Source organism: Aptenodytes forsteri, unplaced genomic scaffold (assembly GCF_000699145.1).
Source record: "Aptenodytes forsteri isolate BGI_AS27 unplaced genomic scaffold, ASM69914v1 Scaffold68, whole genome shotgun sequence".
Lineage (NCBI taxonomy): Eukaryota > Metazoa > Chordata > Aves > Sphenisciformes > Spheniscidae > Aptenodytes > Aptenodytes forsteri.
Window position 1 is genome coordinate 1491652 of NW_008795382.1, and position 19740 is coordinate 1511391.

General features: G+C 41.3%; 1 protein-coding gene across 2 annotated transcripts in view; it reads right to left on the reverse strand.

The window, feature by feature from the left end:
- Nucleotides 1–2730, reverse strand: part of DAB2IP (DAB2 interacting protein) — a 142857-nt gene extending 140127 nt beyond the window's left edge. For both annotated transcript variants that reach the window (XM_019472428.1, XM_019472429.1), the window contains exon 1: nucleotides 2648–2730. In XM_019472428.1, coding sequence (XP_019327973.1) covers nucleotides 2648–2716 — 69 coding nt within the window. In that variant the 5' untranslated portion in view covers nucleotides 2717–2730. The remainder of the gene's footprint in view (nucleotides 1–2647) is intronic.
- Between the last annotated feature and the right edge of the window lie 17010 nt (nucleotides 2731–19740).

Consider the following 19740-nt stretch of genomic DNA (forward strand, 5'->3'; position numbering starts at 1 on the left):
CCCATCCCATATAGGCTGTTTCACTAACAGGAGCTAACCTGCTTAAAGACAGGAATAACTTCTCTAAAAACATAAAGCGGGGTATATGCCATTGGAAAAGGAATAAAGAGCATTTTATTTTCACTGACTACAATTACACTAAGAAAAAGACTCCCAAATCCTCTGTCTTGCAAAGAATCCAGATTTCCCCATCATTCTTTGCCTTTTTCATCAACAAGTAGTACATTGTTTAAGGTTCAAAGGTGCTCATTTACCGAGAGAGACAGATTCTGATAAATGAAAGGCACAAAGCAAAAGCATGCTTATTCAGTTAGCTTTACTGTGTTTCTGTCTGCCATGCTCAGAGCTTTAGAGCATTTGTAACTGATAATCATTTCAGATAGAGGGCATGTGGCTTGTGGAACAAGGGGGTTAGACAAAAAAATTAGTTTCCCTCTTGGCATTGAAACAAGATGCACCTTGCTTAGCAAAAAGGTGATACCACAAGGGGAATCAGACCAAAAAAAGATGATCTCTGTGTTTTGACCTGTTAGAACAGGGAGCTGTTAGGAGAATAACTTTCATCAACTCCAGAAAAAGAAAACCAAACATGCCCCTACAGCAAATGCTTAAAGACATCTCATACTCCATTGTTTTTCTGTTTCATTGTCTTCAGTATTTGCCACATACTGTACACGCGCCTTCAAAACAGAACTCGTCTCCTGCCATCCACTCACTGTTTTCATCACTTCTTCCCATTTCATTTAGCAAATAGGGCAGTACCAAAAAACACGCTCTTATATATTCAGCATGTGTTTCATATAAAGGCTACAGAATATAGATCCACAGAGAATGTTACACATTCACAAAATTACAATTTATAGAACTAAAATAAACTACTTAGACAAACTGCTATTAATGATTCATTCATCAGTGCAAACGTTCTCAGGTGAACTGGGTGTGCTCAGATTTTTTTGATTGCACCATCGTCTTTCCTTTGCAATTCTGGTTCTACCTATCTAGGTTTGTTATGAAGTAGCTGAGCCTGTAAAGTAGGTGTGGCCTGCAAAGAAAACCTATAAACATACATTGAGAAAACCAGCTCCAAGACCATTTGCCTCTTCTCTGAATAAAAATATTTTTGTGCAAACTTATTATCCACATATATCAGACATATTCCTCTTGAAAATATAACCTTCTGATTGCCTTGGCTATCGCTCGTACGGGGTGTATCCATCTCCAGCTGTGTATACTTTATGCTTGTACTTATTTTTTTAAATCTCTAAATAGATTTCTCTCTTACTATTACTGGAGGTTACCCTAAATGTTACCCAAAAGACCTTGGTAACGTCAGCTGATTACAAAGGCCCAGCCTCCCAAGACGTTATTGCATTAATTATAGACGTGTCCAGGCTGATGATACATTAGGAAAAAAAAAAAAAAACCAGCTACTCTCAGCTGCATGTTTATTGCCCACTTTCAAAAAAATATTTATTTTAATCCCACCATTGTGCTTCTATTTGTCAGCTGAGTGTACTCCTAAATTAAATAATTACTTGGATTTGATATTATTTGTTAGATAACACAATCCTTGTGGTAAAAATTACTGTGATCCACTCTAGAAGTCTAATATCTGCAGGATGTTAGAGAGATGACTTGTATCAGTGGGGAGGTAGTGATAAATACTACTGTGCACATTCTAACTAAAGAAGAAACAAAGACTTTTAACTCATTCCAGAACTGATCTCCAAGGCATGAAAGGGCCTATCTTCTAAAGCTATGAGCCAGCCCAAACATCTGGTCTTGTAGGAGTGCAGAGAGGGTAGGGAGAGGGAGTCCTGTGGTTAGACTCCTTACTCTTCCTCATACTGCAGTGAAACTGTTAGCAACTACTGATTCGTCTGCAGCTCCACAGAGCTAAGGCTCAGCACCGACAGATCCCTCGGTCAACCACTAGCTCTGACTTCTTTGGGTCTTTGGCTCCCTTCTGTAAAAGGGACACAGTAGTGCCCTTCCCCGTGGAGCAACAAGACCCTGTTCGTCCTGTTTGATTTTGGTATCACTGTTACTCATGTTAGTGGTGCTGCTCTGTTCCACTCCCAAATGACTTCCCATTCTTTACATACTGCTATCACAACAAAACAGTGATATCAGCAGAGCATCTCAAAGCAAAAGGATTGAAGAAATGGAAAACAGTGAATGGCTCCTCTAGGCTCCTGCTGGGAGAGGATACCAGGCTCTGGGGAATCACCAGCTTGGCAGGTTTTCTGTTAGTTAAGGAAAGGTTCTTCTATAGGAGATTTTCTCTCTGTAGGAGTACGAGGACATACTGTACAGTTGCAGACCAGTAAATACATCTATGAATATACTGCACTGCCCTAGGATTCACAAAGGAAATCTCACTAGGAATGTCTCCCAAGTGAAACAACTTACCCAAACCTGCTCCAGATTCAAATTCAGATCTTGTTGCTTTACTAAGAAATATTTTACAGTTGCTTGTTGCTAACAGTATCTAACAACAACACATTTACTTAAAAATAAGCAATCAACTAGTTTCACATACACCACCTCTTCTCTCAGGATGAGCAAGTTCCTCTCCCTTCTGGCAAAACCCCACAACAATCATTAAGATACCATAGCAATCATTAAGATGGGGAGAGACACTTACCGTGACCCGGAAGGGCGTCGTGGCAGCAGGCTCCATGGTGGGGTTCTTCTCAGTGACCCCGCTGGGCATGCTGCGCCTCTGCCCACACCTCTCCGGGGGGGACTCTGTGGATGATACAAAAAACAAAGGACAATTACAAACACACAAGCACAGGAACAGTGCAGGAACATCAGCAGGCCATGCAAAATGTGGCTTCTTCCTTTGAGATGCCCTTGCAAATGAGCCAACACAACAACCCCGCTGTATCTGCTCGTATTTCCTACAGCCGCCTAGAACAACGTTCAATCAGCAAGACTTTCACCTTCAACAATTAGCATTTTTTATACAACTGTAAGCTTCAGATAATGCCTGACAGGTTGGCATTATCATTATTTCCAGTCTGCAGATGGGTAAACAGAAAATGTATTGAGCTGAGTGAGAATTATATGCAAAGTACAGATCCATGCACTTGTGGACTTGATACTCCTAAGGGAAACTACTAATGGGGTTACAGGTGCAGGATGCTTAAGTTACCTCTCCAATTCCTCTAGCAATTTGCTTTGTAACTAGGAAAAAATTATTAAATCCTGCATTTGCTAAAGTATAAAATGTGGATAGGAATACTTACCTCCTTCCCTGCTGGTGAGGAAGGCAGGGGGCTGAAAAGGCTAAATTGACAAATATGCCTAACACTGAGAAGGTTTAGAAAGATATTAGGTAAGGTCAGCAACAGCGTTATGAGGTGGTGTTTCCTCGGTTCACAGACCCTCTTTGAAAGCACCATGCAACTCATAAAAATAGATCTATTTCCAAGTTGCCATTCAATGATGCTCAGACCTTGTAACAAGCTTCCCTTCTCAAACCATTCGAGAGCCCTTATTAGCCAAGCATTTCCATCGCCCAAAAGGCAGAGCTGTGTCATCTCCATGCTGTTGATCAGGAAGTCTAGAAAATGGGCAGGGCCTGTGGTCATGATCATGTAGGCATTTAGTGATAATTTCACAAAAATATTCAGGTGTCCAGACTACAGTGTTCTCAGGAGTGGACACATGACATAAGGGCTGAAGAATGCTCCTCCTCGAACAGTGTTGCGGCTCTCCAGGAGGTGAGGAGGCTCCCTGCTTGAGAGGGGACTGTACAGTCTTCTGTATGAATCTACATGGGTCAGAGACCTGCGCATGGCTTTGCAAGTTAAGAAAATGTCTTTATATAGATCTCTACAGCGAGGCAAATAGGTTAGAAGTAACAGCTCAATCATGTTTATGAGCAGAGTTTAAGGCCATGTAAAGTGCCAGGAGTACAAAACAAAGCCCTGAGCAAATCTCATAGTAGTGCACCTTCATTTTCAACCACCAGTTACTTTGCTGCTCCTTGGAAAGTAAGCACACGGGATTCTTTTGAGCCGAGTGCTTCTTTTCTGCTTGTCCCTGCCCTGCTGTGGCACTGACCATATCCAACAGTGGGAACTCTACTGTAATTTCCACTCAGAGCCAGACCTTTGGGGACATGAAGAATTTTTAGATTCAAAATCAGCCCAAAACTGTTTAAGAATTGTCAGAATGGGTACAAAAATTAAACAAATATCAGGTGGTATATAAATACACTGGTAAGGTGCAAGCTGGGGAAAGGCTTTTGTCAAAAACTGTCTTCTTTAGGCTTTCTTTTTTTTTGCCACACACCAATACATATCAAAATATTGTCTTCTGCCATCAAATCACAGTCTCCTGAATACAGAATAGTGCAGGCTTCAGAGAAGATGAATGCAGCTTATACTTCTTATTCTCCCAGGCCCCAGAATCTTCTCTACTCTTTTATTTATCCACATCCACTGGGTTGGACTTTTGTTAACTGAAATTCTCCCTTTCTGTAGGCTTCTTTTCCACAAATATTTTCTGTCCTTCATGTCACCTTATCAACAAACCCTTCTGATGTATAGAAATCCCTATAACTTTTGAAAGACAGTGTCTGGATATGTAACACTGAGTTATTTACTAAACAATATGGAATCCAAGCAAAGACAACAGCAAATCAACAACAATTTCAGAATGACACTGAAAAGCAGATTTTTCACACGGTCATTCTTCTCTTTTTTTAAAAATGATGAGCATAAAAATAAATTTTAAAATGGAGCTGAAATAAACATTGGGGGAACTCATTCTCTTACACAATTTCACAGGCAACAGGCATGCCAATGCATATTACATCATTGCTAGGATTCTTGGTTGGGAATGAGAGGTAGCCTGAAGAAGAGTACCTGCTGCAAAAGGAAATTAGATGGTAGACTCTGCTAGAGGGAGGCTTCTACAAATTAGTATGCAAAGAAATCTAAAGATCGAACAACCTATACTTCAGAATGTCTCAGATGATGATGTTCTCGTAACTAGTGTAACTTAGAGGTGGTTTGTTTGCCAATTCTCAGCCTCTGCAATCTGTAATTTGCTGCCATCAGATTTTGGCAAGAAGGGTTGTCCCCTTAGCAAGGTTCTTCCCTTGCCAAAGACTGCCATCACCCGGGATCTGTAAGAAACAATTAATACCTGCAATTTCACTCAACAATTCCTGAGATGTATCTTAAACTATTCCAAAAGGACAGACTGTGAGATTCCACCCATGAACTGGGTGAACTGCCTGTTCAGTAACATCTTCCTTCGTTGCAAATCCCGTCCATAATTCCTCACCAGCGGCCACGTAACCCGTATGAGAGCCAGACAGCCAAAATCAGCCAGTTCATTGCTTAAACAACTTCCAGCCAAGCCTTCTAATGTCTTGGCCACTTTCTTTGCAGAATGCCGCACTTTGAATCTCAAGGAGGCAATCAAGTCCTTTGGTGTCATCTCCTTTCACACTAAGGCTCCCACCCCATTCCTTTGAATGGTGGCCTTCTTTTTTTTGGACTGTCATAAAGAAACTACTTGATTACAGCATTTTGAAAGTGAGTTCAAGATGACAAGACACCTGAAGAAGCTGCTTTGCATTTTCTTAATGACCAGAAAAACAAACGTTGTTTAAAGCATTTCTCATACACTTGGCTGGAAAACAGGAACAACAGGATTACGTGAAAAGCGGCTGCAAGAAATTACTTTCCCCAGAGGCCTGCAGCACAGGCACAGAGTGTGCTCCCCAGCCCAGCACACTTCTCACCTTCAGCACAGCGGGAAAGTACTTGCTGTTCCGTATAGGTGTTACAGCACTATTGACTTGCACCGCAGTGGTTTGTCAGACCGAAGTGCACAATTGTCTCACTTTCGGTAATCTGTCAATCTGCTTCCTCTTTCAACCACATCGGTCAGACTTCTTCAGAGAAAGGGAGAGTGTGTTATGACCCAGGGCTGATTAATATCTGGGTCTGACTGCACTGAAGTCACAAACTGTACTCTTAAATTCTTACTTCATCATTAAAATATACCCAAAGCCGAGCCAGCAAACACATCAGTTTGATCCAGACCAAAATACAGACACGGGTTAGGACCTAAAGCTTCCTATTACTGTTAAGCTTATGGTTCATAAAGTGTTTGGAGGCCAATCTCCATTTTAGCTTAGTTTAAGCACAGTGAGTATCACTGGAGAGGGGAAGCTTTGCAGGAGAGACACATTACAAAACTCTTTGTAAGAAACCAGAAGTAACTAGAAGGAGGGTTGGGTGTGGGTGTTTGGGGCAGAGCGGGGGGAGCTGTTTGTTTTAAAGGGAGGTAAAAATAGCTTACAGGTAAATTAGTAACTCCTAACTACCAGAAGTGTACAGCAGAACAGTTTTACATAGCGAACAGTATGAATACATAAAGGTTTGAACTGCCCTTTTTACTTCTTCAGTGTTAGGGGAAAAGTCTTAGGCCAGGTTACTGGCATTAGCGACGTCTGTATAGCAAGCCCACAGTAACACCGCGGCAGACTGCCACCACATAAAAGGTCGCTGTAAGGCAATAATAAAACCTCTCTCCATAGCCACTAGAGGCTGAAAAAGAACTATCTTAATTTACAGCAGAAGATATTTAGGTTAACCACTGGAAAAAGTCTTCTCTTGGCACGGACAGTTATACGTTGGAATTGATCATCTAGAGAGATAAATGTATGTTCAAGCCTAACTCAAACCTTTCTGTGGCAGAGCTCTCCCTGTCAGGCAAGGTTCAGGTACAATGAGCTTCCTTCCCTCCCCTCTCCTGGGGCAGACAGATACCAGATGATCTCCTGAAATCCCTTCCAGCCTTACTTTCTGTGATTTCTGACAAATTTGCCCACTTGTGCATAAAACAAGCAAGCTACAAGAGATCGGATTCAGTATCTGACTTCAGCCTTTTCTTCACAACCTCTTCACACATCTTCCTCCTCTCCTGAACTTACACTCCATTTCTGGCTGGACAGACTCCACTAGCAGTTCTGTATAGCACAGAGAGTCCAGGGTCCTACACTGACCTCTGTTACAGACTCACAGCGTGACCCTTGGACATTTTAATGCTTTTCATCAGATTCACAATTGATAAAAACCTTGAAAATCCCATGGGAACACGACAAGATTTCATTAATTAATGTCTGCCATCCATTTTGTATCCCAAGATAAAGGATTCCAGAATGAAGAACAGTATTACTGCAGGCAGCTAACCACAGAATGACATTTCCAGAAGCACTTAGTATTATCAGATAACATCCTCACTAGACAGTGAATTTCTCTGTTAGTTTAACACTATCCCTCAGCTCATAGAAATTCCAGGATTATACCTTCATTTGTCCATTTATTTGCTCTAGATCAGATTTGATCTGAGGACTTAGACACAGTATCTCAGGACACTATTTGCTCTCCTGAAGTCCTCAACTTGTTATGAACTTAAAACCTCCAAATCTTTCTTTTATGACACAGAGCCCTGAAAATCACTGAAGTAACAGTCTATTAAATGAGGATTACAGTGCAGGCATACTGGATCTGAAAACGGATTCCTTGGGTATAGCGAGGAAAGCCACAGTACCCAGCAGCAGAGATGCCAGTGTGCAGAAACGGATGCCCACAGAAAGGGATGGCTTTCCGATTCTCCGCCATTTCCACCAGCCCACAATGCACCCAAATAAAGGAGGGGGTATATACAGATGAGCAATAAGAAGCTGTCTAATCACTGTTGGATAACTGAATCAGGCAAGTGCACCTAAGTATATTACCTGGCCCTTTAGAAGCTCTTAAAAATCTCAAATTTAGACTGGAAAAGGTCCATAAGTCACTCTGAGGAGGACTGTGGCCATTCTGATAGAAATTCCTCATCTAATTTTCTCCTCGTTTATATTTTTTCTCTACTTTTCTAAGCTTGCCCAATGATAACTAGGCATTTCTACTCACACTCTGTTTTACTTCCACTCTGCATGTTGTAGAACTGTGCTCCTGTGGGCCCTCCCAATTCTTTCTCATGACCATGTACTAAATCTCCCCATAAGCAGCACTGTTCAATGTCTGCCACAGGCTGACGCTGGGCTGGGGCTCATCCACGTTATGCAATCACTGAAGCAAGAAGAAACAAACAAAAGTGCTTCCTGCTTTTCCAAATATTTACAGAAGGCTGCAATGTTTTGGGTTTTCCCCAGTGCAGGATAAGATCTTCAAAGAGAAACTTATTTGAAATTATCAACCCCCTGAAACCTCTCCCAGGTTATCACACATAGTTGGGTCCAAAACGCTGCTTGGTGTGTATTGCACTAGGATTTTTTTTTTTTTAAGTTGCCAGGGCTGAAAGCATCCCCCTGAGTTCACTGCCAACAGGAGGACACTGTAAACATTGCACATTAATTTAGGACCTAGGGCTTATGAATATTTCTGAAACTGTTTCTGTAAAGTAATAAACACGTGATTTGTTAACTAATTCAAGGCATTTGAATTGACAGAGTAATTAACCCCTACTACACTTTTCCATGCCTGTTCTTCATGCTGTGGAATAGTTACAGAGCAGCGTAGCAATCCCCCCCAAGGCTTCCAGGACATCAGCAGCAGAACAGACTGTGAGGAACTCCTGGCACCAAAGCTCTTGTTTAACCCACTCAACATCACTGCCTTCTTCGTTGCAACTTCTCAGACACTGCTACAGAGCAGGTCATTATGTGTAACAAACACACAAACGATATTAATACTGTTTACTTTTCACTTAGCAAGTGAGATGTTTTTACATTTGCATTACCTGCTCTTGTGAATCACAGCTAGTCCAAGAGATCATCAGGATTATGCTCTCATTAGTGGGAATGAAATACATTAACTCCTTCTGTTTGTGCATCTCTCTTCACGCCCTCCCCCTCTCCTGCTCTCCTCTCACACACAATTCCAGGGATCAGCCAGTGGAAGGGACAGTATTAACAAAAGCAAAGAGAACCAGCTGGAAGGAGTAACTAACAAGCAGGCACTTCCCAGCAAGTTGATTTTCTGATATGAAACTGTTCCAACTCCAAACAAGAAAGGGAGGTACAAATCTGAATGAGCGTCAGAGAAGTTAGCAATGAGAAAATGTCTCCCTCAACTCACCAAAAGGAAGCTGTGCTTGTCAGCAACGCACATGCCATGGCACTCCGAACAAGCCAGGAATAAGAGGAGAAGTAGAGATGATGACTTCATCAGAGGCAGCAAGAAAGAGAAGTATGACTGGAATGCCAGACAAGCCAGCAGCGCTGGGGAGACACGGCAGGAGGCCAGGTTCCTGCACCGTACCGCAGTGACGTGCTTTAAGGAAAGGAGACTTTAGAGGCCAGTAAAAATTCACCAGATCATCTGGATGTAATGCAGAAAACTAAGAGTTGGTCAGAACCAAAAGCTGGTGGAAAAGATCCTGCAGGCAGCCCTCGGAGAGGTCAGGCTGGCTCCCGACCTTAGGCAATGATCCGCCAATGAAGGTGTGCTCCTCCCTGTCCTGCCCCATCGGTTTAGTGCTTGACATCTCCAGGGTGCCCCAGAGAGCTTACCAGGGTGGAGTTTCTGTGAAACCAGAGGGAACAGGAATTACCGGTCTCCTCATACAATTATACTCTGTGAATTAAGTTTATTGCTTAATGAATTTAGGTGTTATTCCTCTAATTTCTGCATTATCTAATAACTCCTTACTACAAACTCAACAGAGGAGAGAGGAGGCACATAGGAACAGAAGTGATTTATTTAACATGGCTCACAGTAGCGTTTATGAATTAAAAACAATCCCTGGAGAGTAGATATTTGTAGTGTCTGTGTGATTCCGAATACTCAAAAGAGGCTGAAGAAGAATCTACGTTTCAGACAGCTTTAGGAGGCCACATGCATCCAGGAGGGAAGACGGATCTTTAATCTGAATCCAAAGGAGTATTTAGAAGCTACTGTTAGAATAGTGGCACTTTTTAAAAGTGGAATATTACCCCGGGAATAAACAAAGACAGAAAATAATAAATACTGAGGTGAGGCAACTTTCCCCTTCACCAGGCATGAATAACTTTGAAAGGGAAAGCAGAGATGCAAAAATGTCTGAGTTCCAACGGACAAAGGTCAGTTAAGAACCACTGACAGGTTATGAATGCCCTTACTCACACTCTCTTCCTGCTCCCGGCAGCTGAACTAGAAATATAGCTGCAAGGCCAGTTTCGTTGTTCAATTACCTGGAGAACTATTTATTGGAACATATCACCCAATGCCCTGCTGATCCCTCGGTGAATTCCAGTTGATCTCTTACAGCAATATTATAACCATTATGCCACACAAAATTAATTAAAAGTCAAACCTTTATTAGCCAATAAAATTGACTTTTAAATAAAAATGGTCATGAAGCAAAAGTTTAGGGCAGGTAATGCTGCCCTCTGAAAAATCAGACTCATCTAAAAGCAAAGCTAATGAACACTCAGAGTGGGTATTCTCTAGGCTAATGAAAGTTTGTGTCACTACCACTTTTTATATTAGAATAATTTCTTTTTGCATCTTAGAATCTCTAGCTTAAATACATTTCTATAAAGCACAGCAATCCTACTGGCTGTACCCGCAACTCTTCCATGTCAGAATCAGTGATTTACTCCCCACTCATTTAATGCCCTGAGCAGAAATAGTTTCACATGTTCTCATGCTCTTACTACCTTTTCAGACAATTAAGGATAATGTTTACAGAACTATAGCTTGTAAAACAAATTCTCACTCATCTAACCATTTACATACAAAACAAAAAAATAAACTGGGATCATTACTTGCCTTTTGTGCTACACTCTGGCACAAAATATTTAGAATTAAACAATTAGAGGCTGGTTCTATGCCTATAGCTAATGCTATCCACAGTGACTACACCAAACAGATCCAGCTTCTTACCATTACCTTTGTTTCTGTCACAGATGACTTAAGCGTTACAAAAACACTATATTCAGCTTAACAGGGGGAATGCTGTCTCTGACTCAACTGTGTCCCTGCCTGAAAGCATAAAAAGGCACCTGAAGCACCACTCAGAGCCATACAATCCTCTGCAGCTACAAGAATGGTGGCTGGGACAGCTGTGTGAACTGAAGAGCCTTATTAGAACTGCCTGGAAAACAGAAAACAATTCAAGTCACAGCAAACATCAGACCACACTGTTTCCCATCAGCTAAAAATTATGACCATCTTCTCTCAAAAGCAGGACTAAGATGTTCCGCAAGAAGAGCTTTTTCTTTTTCTTTGTTAAGTAATGATTTGAAGTGACATTGACCTTTGCCATAGCACGCTGTGCACTTTAACGGATCTCATATCATCTCTGTGTCAGGTTCCCGGGTATCATGTACTGTGTAGTATTTAATATTCCTCATACTGCTCCTGAGTAAGTGCTATTAACGGCTCTTGAATCTAGCACTGAAAAAAACTGTGCTATTTTGCTGTGTATTTGATATGTATCTACTCCTCTATTTTCTCTAATATTACCCACTAAGAGAATTCTTTTCCCAGCAGCATGCCAAGGTGCTTTTTGATGCATGCAAGCAGAAATGGGACTTACTGTCCTTTTCTCGTGTCTTTCTGTGGGCTTTGGCTGCCCAGTTTTGCAGCCTCTTCTCTCCTGGAAAGCTCAGTTAGGCCTTCCACCCTTCAAAGCTGGAATAAGCTGTGTTTCTACTATCACCCAGCAGTGGGGTAAAGGGAGCGTTGCTCTGATATAACAGAAATCCAGCTGCCTCACTAGAGGGAGCTGAAGCCCCTTCGCTGGCCAACCTAACCCACAGCACTGACCGAGCAAGAGGACAAAGGAGGTCTGTGCTGCCTGGAAGAAATCTGCTTCTGACACAGACACCAGGGGTGTGGGATTTCTCTCTGGTGTTTATCTGCTTGTTTAGTTGACGTTCAGTATCGCCGACAGTTAAGAGGACTTCCCCTGTCCTTCTGTACGCTCCTTTGTGCCTTTCAGTGCTGTGGAGGGCCATTCCCGGCACAGCCAGGTGGCTAACGCCTCTCCTCCGGCCAGTTCACATCCCCACTGCAGATGCTGGCCCTCTCCACGTCCTGCCTTCATTCTTGTAGCTTAGTGATAGATACCTAGGGCAAATTCTGCCTTCCTAGAAATTGATGGGGAATAGATTCTTTACCTGAGGAGACAGATGAGACATATTTGTCAATAAAAACATACTCCCAGAGGGCAAAAAGGAAAGGAGAAGAAAATAGCACAAATGGGAAAGGAAAGCTTAGATAATTCTCAACATGAGGAGTTTGAAAATATACACACTAACCTCTCTGTACTACAAAACTGAAGAAGGGTCCACGTCCAAAAGAAAGACATAGCTGCAGGTCCCCAGACCTGATGTCAGAGTGGTGACAGGGAGAGACTATAAGGCATCCAGAAAATTAACCCCCTTTCAAAAAATAAATAGCAAAACATGCTGATTGAGCAGCCTTTATTACAACTCCATTTCTACTGTCTTGGGTTTTTTAAACTAGATATGTGTATATATATTTGGTATTTTTAGTCTTTATTTATCAGTCTCTGAAATAAAATATGTATGATATTTATCTTTCTTTGGTATGATGTCTAGAGAACAAATTCGTCTTTTGCTAACGGCATATCATTAGGAGCCTTTTCTCCAGGGTAAAATTGGAATCAAGCACAAACTTTAAAAATACATCAGAAAAAGATGAAATTCTAGCCTGGTTGGGGACCAGATCATGGAGATTGCTAATACCCTGGTTAAAATGGAAAGGATGATAAAGTGAAGTGGAACATCAGCTTCCTCCCATGTGATGATAAAGACAAGCAACATGGAGTCTGGAGAACAAGAAGTCAGCTCTGGGGAGATTTAAATTAGGTCCATCCATCATGCTTAACATTTCTGCAAAGATTCAAAACTGTTACCGTGCTGCTTTCTTGCAGCACTTCATCAGCATGGCTGCCTGTTCACAGAGGCAATCCAAGGCAAAGGAGAAACTTTTATACTCTCTGTAATCTGTGTCACTGCGGACATAAACCATGCCAGCTATACACACCGTGCGGGACAGGGCAGGGAGCATACAGCCCTCTTTCACTTGAGACTGCCAGGAGCCCCAGTGGGCTGAAGCACCGTCAGTGGCCAGCTGCCTCTGCAGACTGCCGGCCCAACACAAGGCGGCCATCAGCACGTGGCAGTGGAGGACCACGGACACCTGCCAGACGGTCTCACATAGCCTTCGGCTAACCTCACAGGATCCCTGCAGCAGAACGGCTGGAGAATGGACTGTCCCTTCTGCAGCTAAGTCTCTCCAGTCATTTCAGTACAGCTGACGCAGGTCCTGCCAGGCCTCCCGTTTCATTAAGACTCCTGGGATTGCAAAAGGGAGTTGGAAATCTCACAGGACATTGCAGGACATTGGCCCTCTTTGCTTCCAATTTCAGAGAGAGCTAAAAAGTATAGAGCCACATAGTGCCACAGCGGCGGCTCCTGTGAGACGGGAGATGCATATCCAGATCGCAGCCATGTTTTTGTCTCCCGTTAATGAGGTTTGTTTCCTTGGCAAGGTGTTCTTATGTTTGTTTTGGGGCTTTTTTAATAGCTGTCTTGGACAGGTGAACTACAAACCAGTTCAGAACAGTTTACCTTGTGTGTGGAGTAGCAGCACAGTATGAATGAAAACTTTGCGCAGTTTAATTACTAGGCCATTTTTCCAGTCGTGTGTGGTGGCTGCTATAACAGGTCTGTACTGGCAAAATGCAAATTAAATAAATAAATACTTAATTTATAAGCATGATTCATCAGAGGTTTCATCTTCTACAGCAAAGAAACAGATGTTCTATTGATGGCACTTCATTAGAGAGATAAATGGGGTCACATACATATCGCTATTCACATCCATCTGCATAATAGACCAAACATTAAGATTTGAAATTCGCATAGTACATGCAGCTCTTACATCAGTCTGAAAGAGTCTTAATGCCCACAGCCAATTAATCCAAGTTAGATTGCCTTAACATTGAAGGAACTTTAATATTGTTCAAGAAAGCAGAAGGTTGGGATTTAACACTGGCTATTTAGGCTACAGTTTCACTGGAAACACAGAATAATAACAGCTTTTAACTAACTGGATTTTTGGTAGCTGCTGGACAAAATATAGTATCCCTCCTGATGAAGCAACTCAAAGACAGTATTAAAAAGCAGCAGTGACAGGAAAATCTGAAAACACTGTTCTTCCTCCAGTTACAACTATCAAAGGTTAGGATTAGGGGCAGGGTTAGGGATAGCTGAGAGGTTTTTTTCTGCTTTTCCCAATTATGCAGGAGGCCTAAGAGTTCTCCTACCAAATAGAAACAAGTCTCCTTCATTTTAATATGCATTAGATAGATAGAAGGTAATGCTTATAAGAAGTGTCACCTTCTCTGCCAACCTGATTATTTTTTAAAGGTGAGTGCTTACACAAATGTTCTGCATTTGCTTATGTGTGGATGTGGGAGTGTATGCACACGCATGCATGTCAGGATACAGTATGTCTGCAACACACTGGCAATCTACCTATGTATTGCTGCAAATGCATCCTGTCCTTACTAGTGTTACTCATACATCTTTCTTCTAGCTGTTCAGACTCTTTTCAGCAATTGTTTTATATTCCATAGTTCCTAATTGTGGAACATAAATCCTAATTTATTGTGGCTGATATATTTCCTTTGGGGGTGGGTGGGTATTTCTGCTTCTCTTACACATGCATGCTTTGAAAACATACTTGCAGGTGTCAGCTTTACAGGCTCACTTTTTAGTTTTCAAGCAAGCATCGCCAGTGCCAATGAAAGAGACAGGAAAGAAAATATTAAAAAGCAGTCATGTTTTCTTATTTCATATAAATACTAGTGTGCCGCAGACGGACATACAGAAACCACCATTCAAACTACTATATTCCTTTAAGCAACTAACCTATAGCAATTGTGCTAGCTTTGCGATTGTGTTGCCATGCTTTTTTAAGTGATATCCACTGTTTACCTACAAACAAAATGTGTAGTAGATTACAAAAAGGGATCTAGCAGGGCAATATTCACTTGTACATTTCACATCCTATTTTTGAAGTGGGAGGGAGCGGGAGGATGTTCTTACCTACACTAACACTGACACTTGCATTTTCCGTCCTAAAAAATATGCAGGGTATATGTAGGGGTTCCTTCCTCCACCACGGAACTGCAGTCACTCTGAGGAGCAATACGGTAGCTGTTCAGCAACACACTGCAACACTGCAGAACAATTTAGCACGTGTTGTGAACAACATTCACTCTTCCTGGGGAGATTAATGCACTACACCCCACTCTCAGAAATTTTATCTTGGTATTCACCCAAAAATCAGCTGGTCCCAGGAGTAAAGTTATGTAAATGAACACCAAATGTTCTCACTTTAAATACGCCAGCCAGATCAAAATTTGTTCTCATCTAAGGGTATAAAGGTAATAAATGTTAACTTTTGACTGCTAAAAATGTAAAGGGAAAATATCTTTCATTTAAAACTTGCTCGTTTCGTTACCATGGACACTGCTTAATCATGAAGGATGACTATTACTTGTTCCTATAGTAACCAAGAAGCTTAAGAAGCATCCTGTAATTTAACTCCAGATGCCAAATTTTACAACAGTCCACCTATTACCACATTTGGATACTTCAGAACAAGCCCAGGCTTGATCTCCGGCTCTACAAGAAAGTCACTGATGCAGAAGTGCTGTAAGAAATAAAAAATGTGAGCACATAATGTACAAAAGAAACTTGCACTTCACATAAATTGGTTTCTTCAAAAAGAAACATTAAGTGCTCAGCATCTGAGGATTCCTTTTTCAGTGTAAATGTTAATGAAGCAAAACTTTGGCCATCTTTATTCTTGTCAATGTTTCTCAAAGTCTATACAATTGCAGGGCATGTTTTTCCCCAAAGTGAATGCTTCAACGCTCAACTTAAAATGCACTTCTGAAGTAATGCTGAGTAGCCAGTATTCATAAACGAACCTCCGAAAGCAGATCAGGACTCCTAGCTCTCAAGAATAAACCTACAATAAAAACATATGTCCCTCAAGCAAGCAAGAAGCAATGGACGGGACAAACCTTCCAAATTCAGGCAACCAATGTGTTGCTCTAGACAGCCTTTTACAGTTTTTCTGCTTATTAAAAAAAAGCATAGCACTTGCCTAGCGTTACTCCATAAAGCTTTACCTTCAGCACCACCAAAGAAATTTCAGTCAGAAGCTTTGTCTCCTGTAGGTCTGGGGAGATGAGGCTTCCAGAAATTACCTGTGGCTGACACTGTTTCTTGACCCTCACCAGTTCTGTATTGGGTATGAATTCACAGTTTTCAAAAAGCCACCAATTTTTACATTCACCGATTTCCAAAGGGCCCTGAGGAAACTTAGTTTAAAAGCCTGACCCCAATGCTGTATAAAACAGTGAAATGAGTAAGGAAGTTCTGGGCTTTGTGCACCTTTTTTGAGACACATATACACAAACACACAAGCAATTAATTTCTAAATTTAAAATATTCTCTGCAGTGTTTAAAAGGGAAGCAAACTACCTTCAGCTAGAGTCAAAAAAAGCAAAACTGGTATTTCCCAAATATGGAAAGTGACCCAGCTCGTTCCCTGTCTCTGTTGAAAGCAGAGTAAATGAAAGGATTATAGAGTGCCTTCAGTGCAATAACTTAAGGGATTAGTGGCACACTAGAAGGCCTTCAAGGGAAATATAGGTTTAAAAGCTTTAAAAGGCAGCTCTGTGTCTAAATTGTTTGGACTGCCACAGCTGTAAGGAGACAAACTTACTCTAATACATAAGAGATCATGAAAAGTCTGCTGAAGCCCCTCTAAGCATGCTTTTGGAAGCAATTCTTTTTTGGACTCAGACCAGGATTTTTAACCTCCTCATTTATTACCTATGGCTTTTAGATAAAACCTCACTCTGCATTACTTGGGAGCAACTCTGCTACTTATTTCCTTTCAGAGTAATCAGCCTCTCTTAGCAACAGTGTAAGGGGAAAGTGAGGTTACTACCAGAAGGAAAGGACTTAAAATAGAGATAAGTAAAAGATGAGCAAAAAGAGACAACAGTCAACCTTCAAGTAGTCTGAAAGTTGCTGGTACAATTCCCAAATTCCTGTCACAGCATTAAATGAGCTGTTCCTTGGATAGTAATTTCCTGAGTTACTCCTAAGCAGTATTGACAATTCTCACAACTTCATCAAGACTGTTGCTATATTTAGTTATCTCTTAAAGATGCAGCTGCTGGGACCATGGGACATTCAGGTATCGGACTATGGTCAAGATTGTAGAGAAGAACATGAGAGTCAAAACTCCTGAGTTCTCTTCTTACCTTGTAGCAAAAGGAAGTCTCAGAGAAAAATACGGAGCTACTGGAGTTTGTGCCATTACTCTGTCATTGACCATCCATGGGATTTCCTGCAAGTTATCCCTGGACACCTCACTGGTTAAATGAGAATGCATCTACCTAAGGCTTCTTTCAAGTCCATGAACTATTTGCAGTTCTTATAAACGTACTAAAGAAAATCAAACAATTGTTATAAGGCAGTGTTTTGGTTGTGCATGAAGATACTCAGAAGGCGTTTACTGTTTTGGGTAGTGCCACAAACACCACAGTGGACATGTAGCCCACACTAATGGTATCAGCAGACACATACACCTTTCCAGTTGCCCAATTTAATCAAGGTTCTGGGTTCTTTAGTCAAATCTGCTTCTTTTCAAGCCGCTTATCTGACTTGCAAAGCTCGCTGTCCCTGCCTCAGCCCACGTACACAGCTACAGCTGCTGACACTGAATCAAGGTGGCTGTGTTGCCCTTCATAAGCCTTCCCCCATGTTCCAAGTTACTCCCTACAGCTCTCCTGTTTTTCTTTTCCTCCCCTCCTTTCCCCCCTTTTGTGTCTCACTATCAAAACTCCATATCCAGCAAGTCTTAAATCGCCTCCTCTGCAAAGTTCCTCTTAAAATTTGACAGAAGTTACAACACATGAAAATCAAAGAAGGAAGAAAATACAAAGCTCTCAAAACTGCAGGATATTGTTGTTAAGAGGACAGGTGAAAAGTAAATAAACAGTAAGGTTTATTAGCCTGTCACAAGGAAATAAAATGACTGGTCCCCCAAATCCCAAACATTCTCCAAAAAACACCCCACAGTTTGTTAACATTGCACGTTGGGCACGATATTATGGTTTAACTGCACTGTAGCTCCAGACACTAAATGGCAGCACTGACCAGTGGTTACACACAACATGGCTGATGAGGAAGTCTGTGTCTTTGGAAATAGAGGCTGTTCCTTCCACTACTGACGACAGCAAGATGGGATGGGATATTTGTAAATCTTGCTTACTACATGTGGGTTTCTAGCTTACTATGCAAATACCAGAAGGGCTAGTGCTCCTTGGAAATTCACTCTGATGTTTTCAATGGCTCCTAATGGGAAGTTTTAAAACTTGATTCATTTTTAACCTAGGATATTGACACATTTGTCACAGAAAATACTTGCTAAGTTTTGATGTTTCTGCATTTCTGACATACTTCTAAAGGAGGTGGTGTAGGTCAGTGTGGCATCACCAGCACTGTAGGACCAAAAGACGGAGCTCAAGGCAGTACTGTCACTATCCTCCTACTGAAGGAGGATGCCTTTGCCTCCATAGACAATAAATTCACTCTAAATTTTTATTAAATGGATACTTAGAATTCTACATCCATTGTTTTCATATCAAAACAATTCAAGAATTCCCCCATCATGCACTACTTCCCAAGTTATTAAATTTAGTATAGATCTTTATTAGACAATTAAGCATTGAACAAATATGGCAAAGTCTCAGCTGGAGCACTAGTGCTAAAAATAGCATGGCTGCCAGTGAATATTTCTTACAAATAGTACAGCTTAAAAAATTTTGCATATCTTTTCTATGGGCATCTGTCAGCCACACTGTTAAAATTTCAATGAAAAACTGCAAGAGTTCTGCGGTGAAATAGAAAATGCCACAAAAGAGACTTGAAAAACAAAGTGATGGCCATTAAAAACTGTGAAGCAGGAAGATCTCCTTTTCCTGACATTTAAAAGACACCACCCTTGGAAAAAAAACCCCTATTGCTAATGTTTATTACTGGACTCTTCACTCGCCTGCTCCCAGCCCTTAAATGAAAAAATTGTTTATGCAATATTTTTTTAGAAAAATTATAGGTATTCTAATGATTTTAATAATAGGTATTCACATGGTTTGGATTCTTCAAGAAATCTCACATACAGGAGGCAGGCGAAGTGTACACATGTACTCCTTTGGCTATCCAGAATATAAGGCAATATAATATAATACAATACAATAGAATTGTACTGTTGATTGGCTACTGAAGTGAGTAACTTAAAACTTAAAATCAAGTAAATCATAAATTAAGAATGGGAAGAATGATTCTAAGTTTGAAATGACGCCAGTGCTGCCCGCCGATGCTTGACTGGAAGGTGGCCAAGCAGGGCAGCCCACACAGGAGTCCCAAGGTACAGTGACTTGGTCTCGCCTCAGGGACCAGATCGGCCAGGCAGATTGACCAGTAATATGTTATTATGCTCGTCTTTCTTTCCAGACTTGGCTTCCTACTGACCATACCTCATTCAGTATCAACCACTGGTACAGAAAGATGTGCTGAAAAGGCAGAATCACTCATCTTGTCAAATTTTGTAGGATATGAGTCAGAGGATAACAGTAAAACTGGAACATTTTACTCAGATT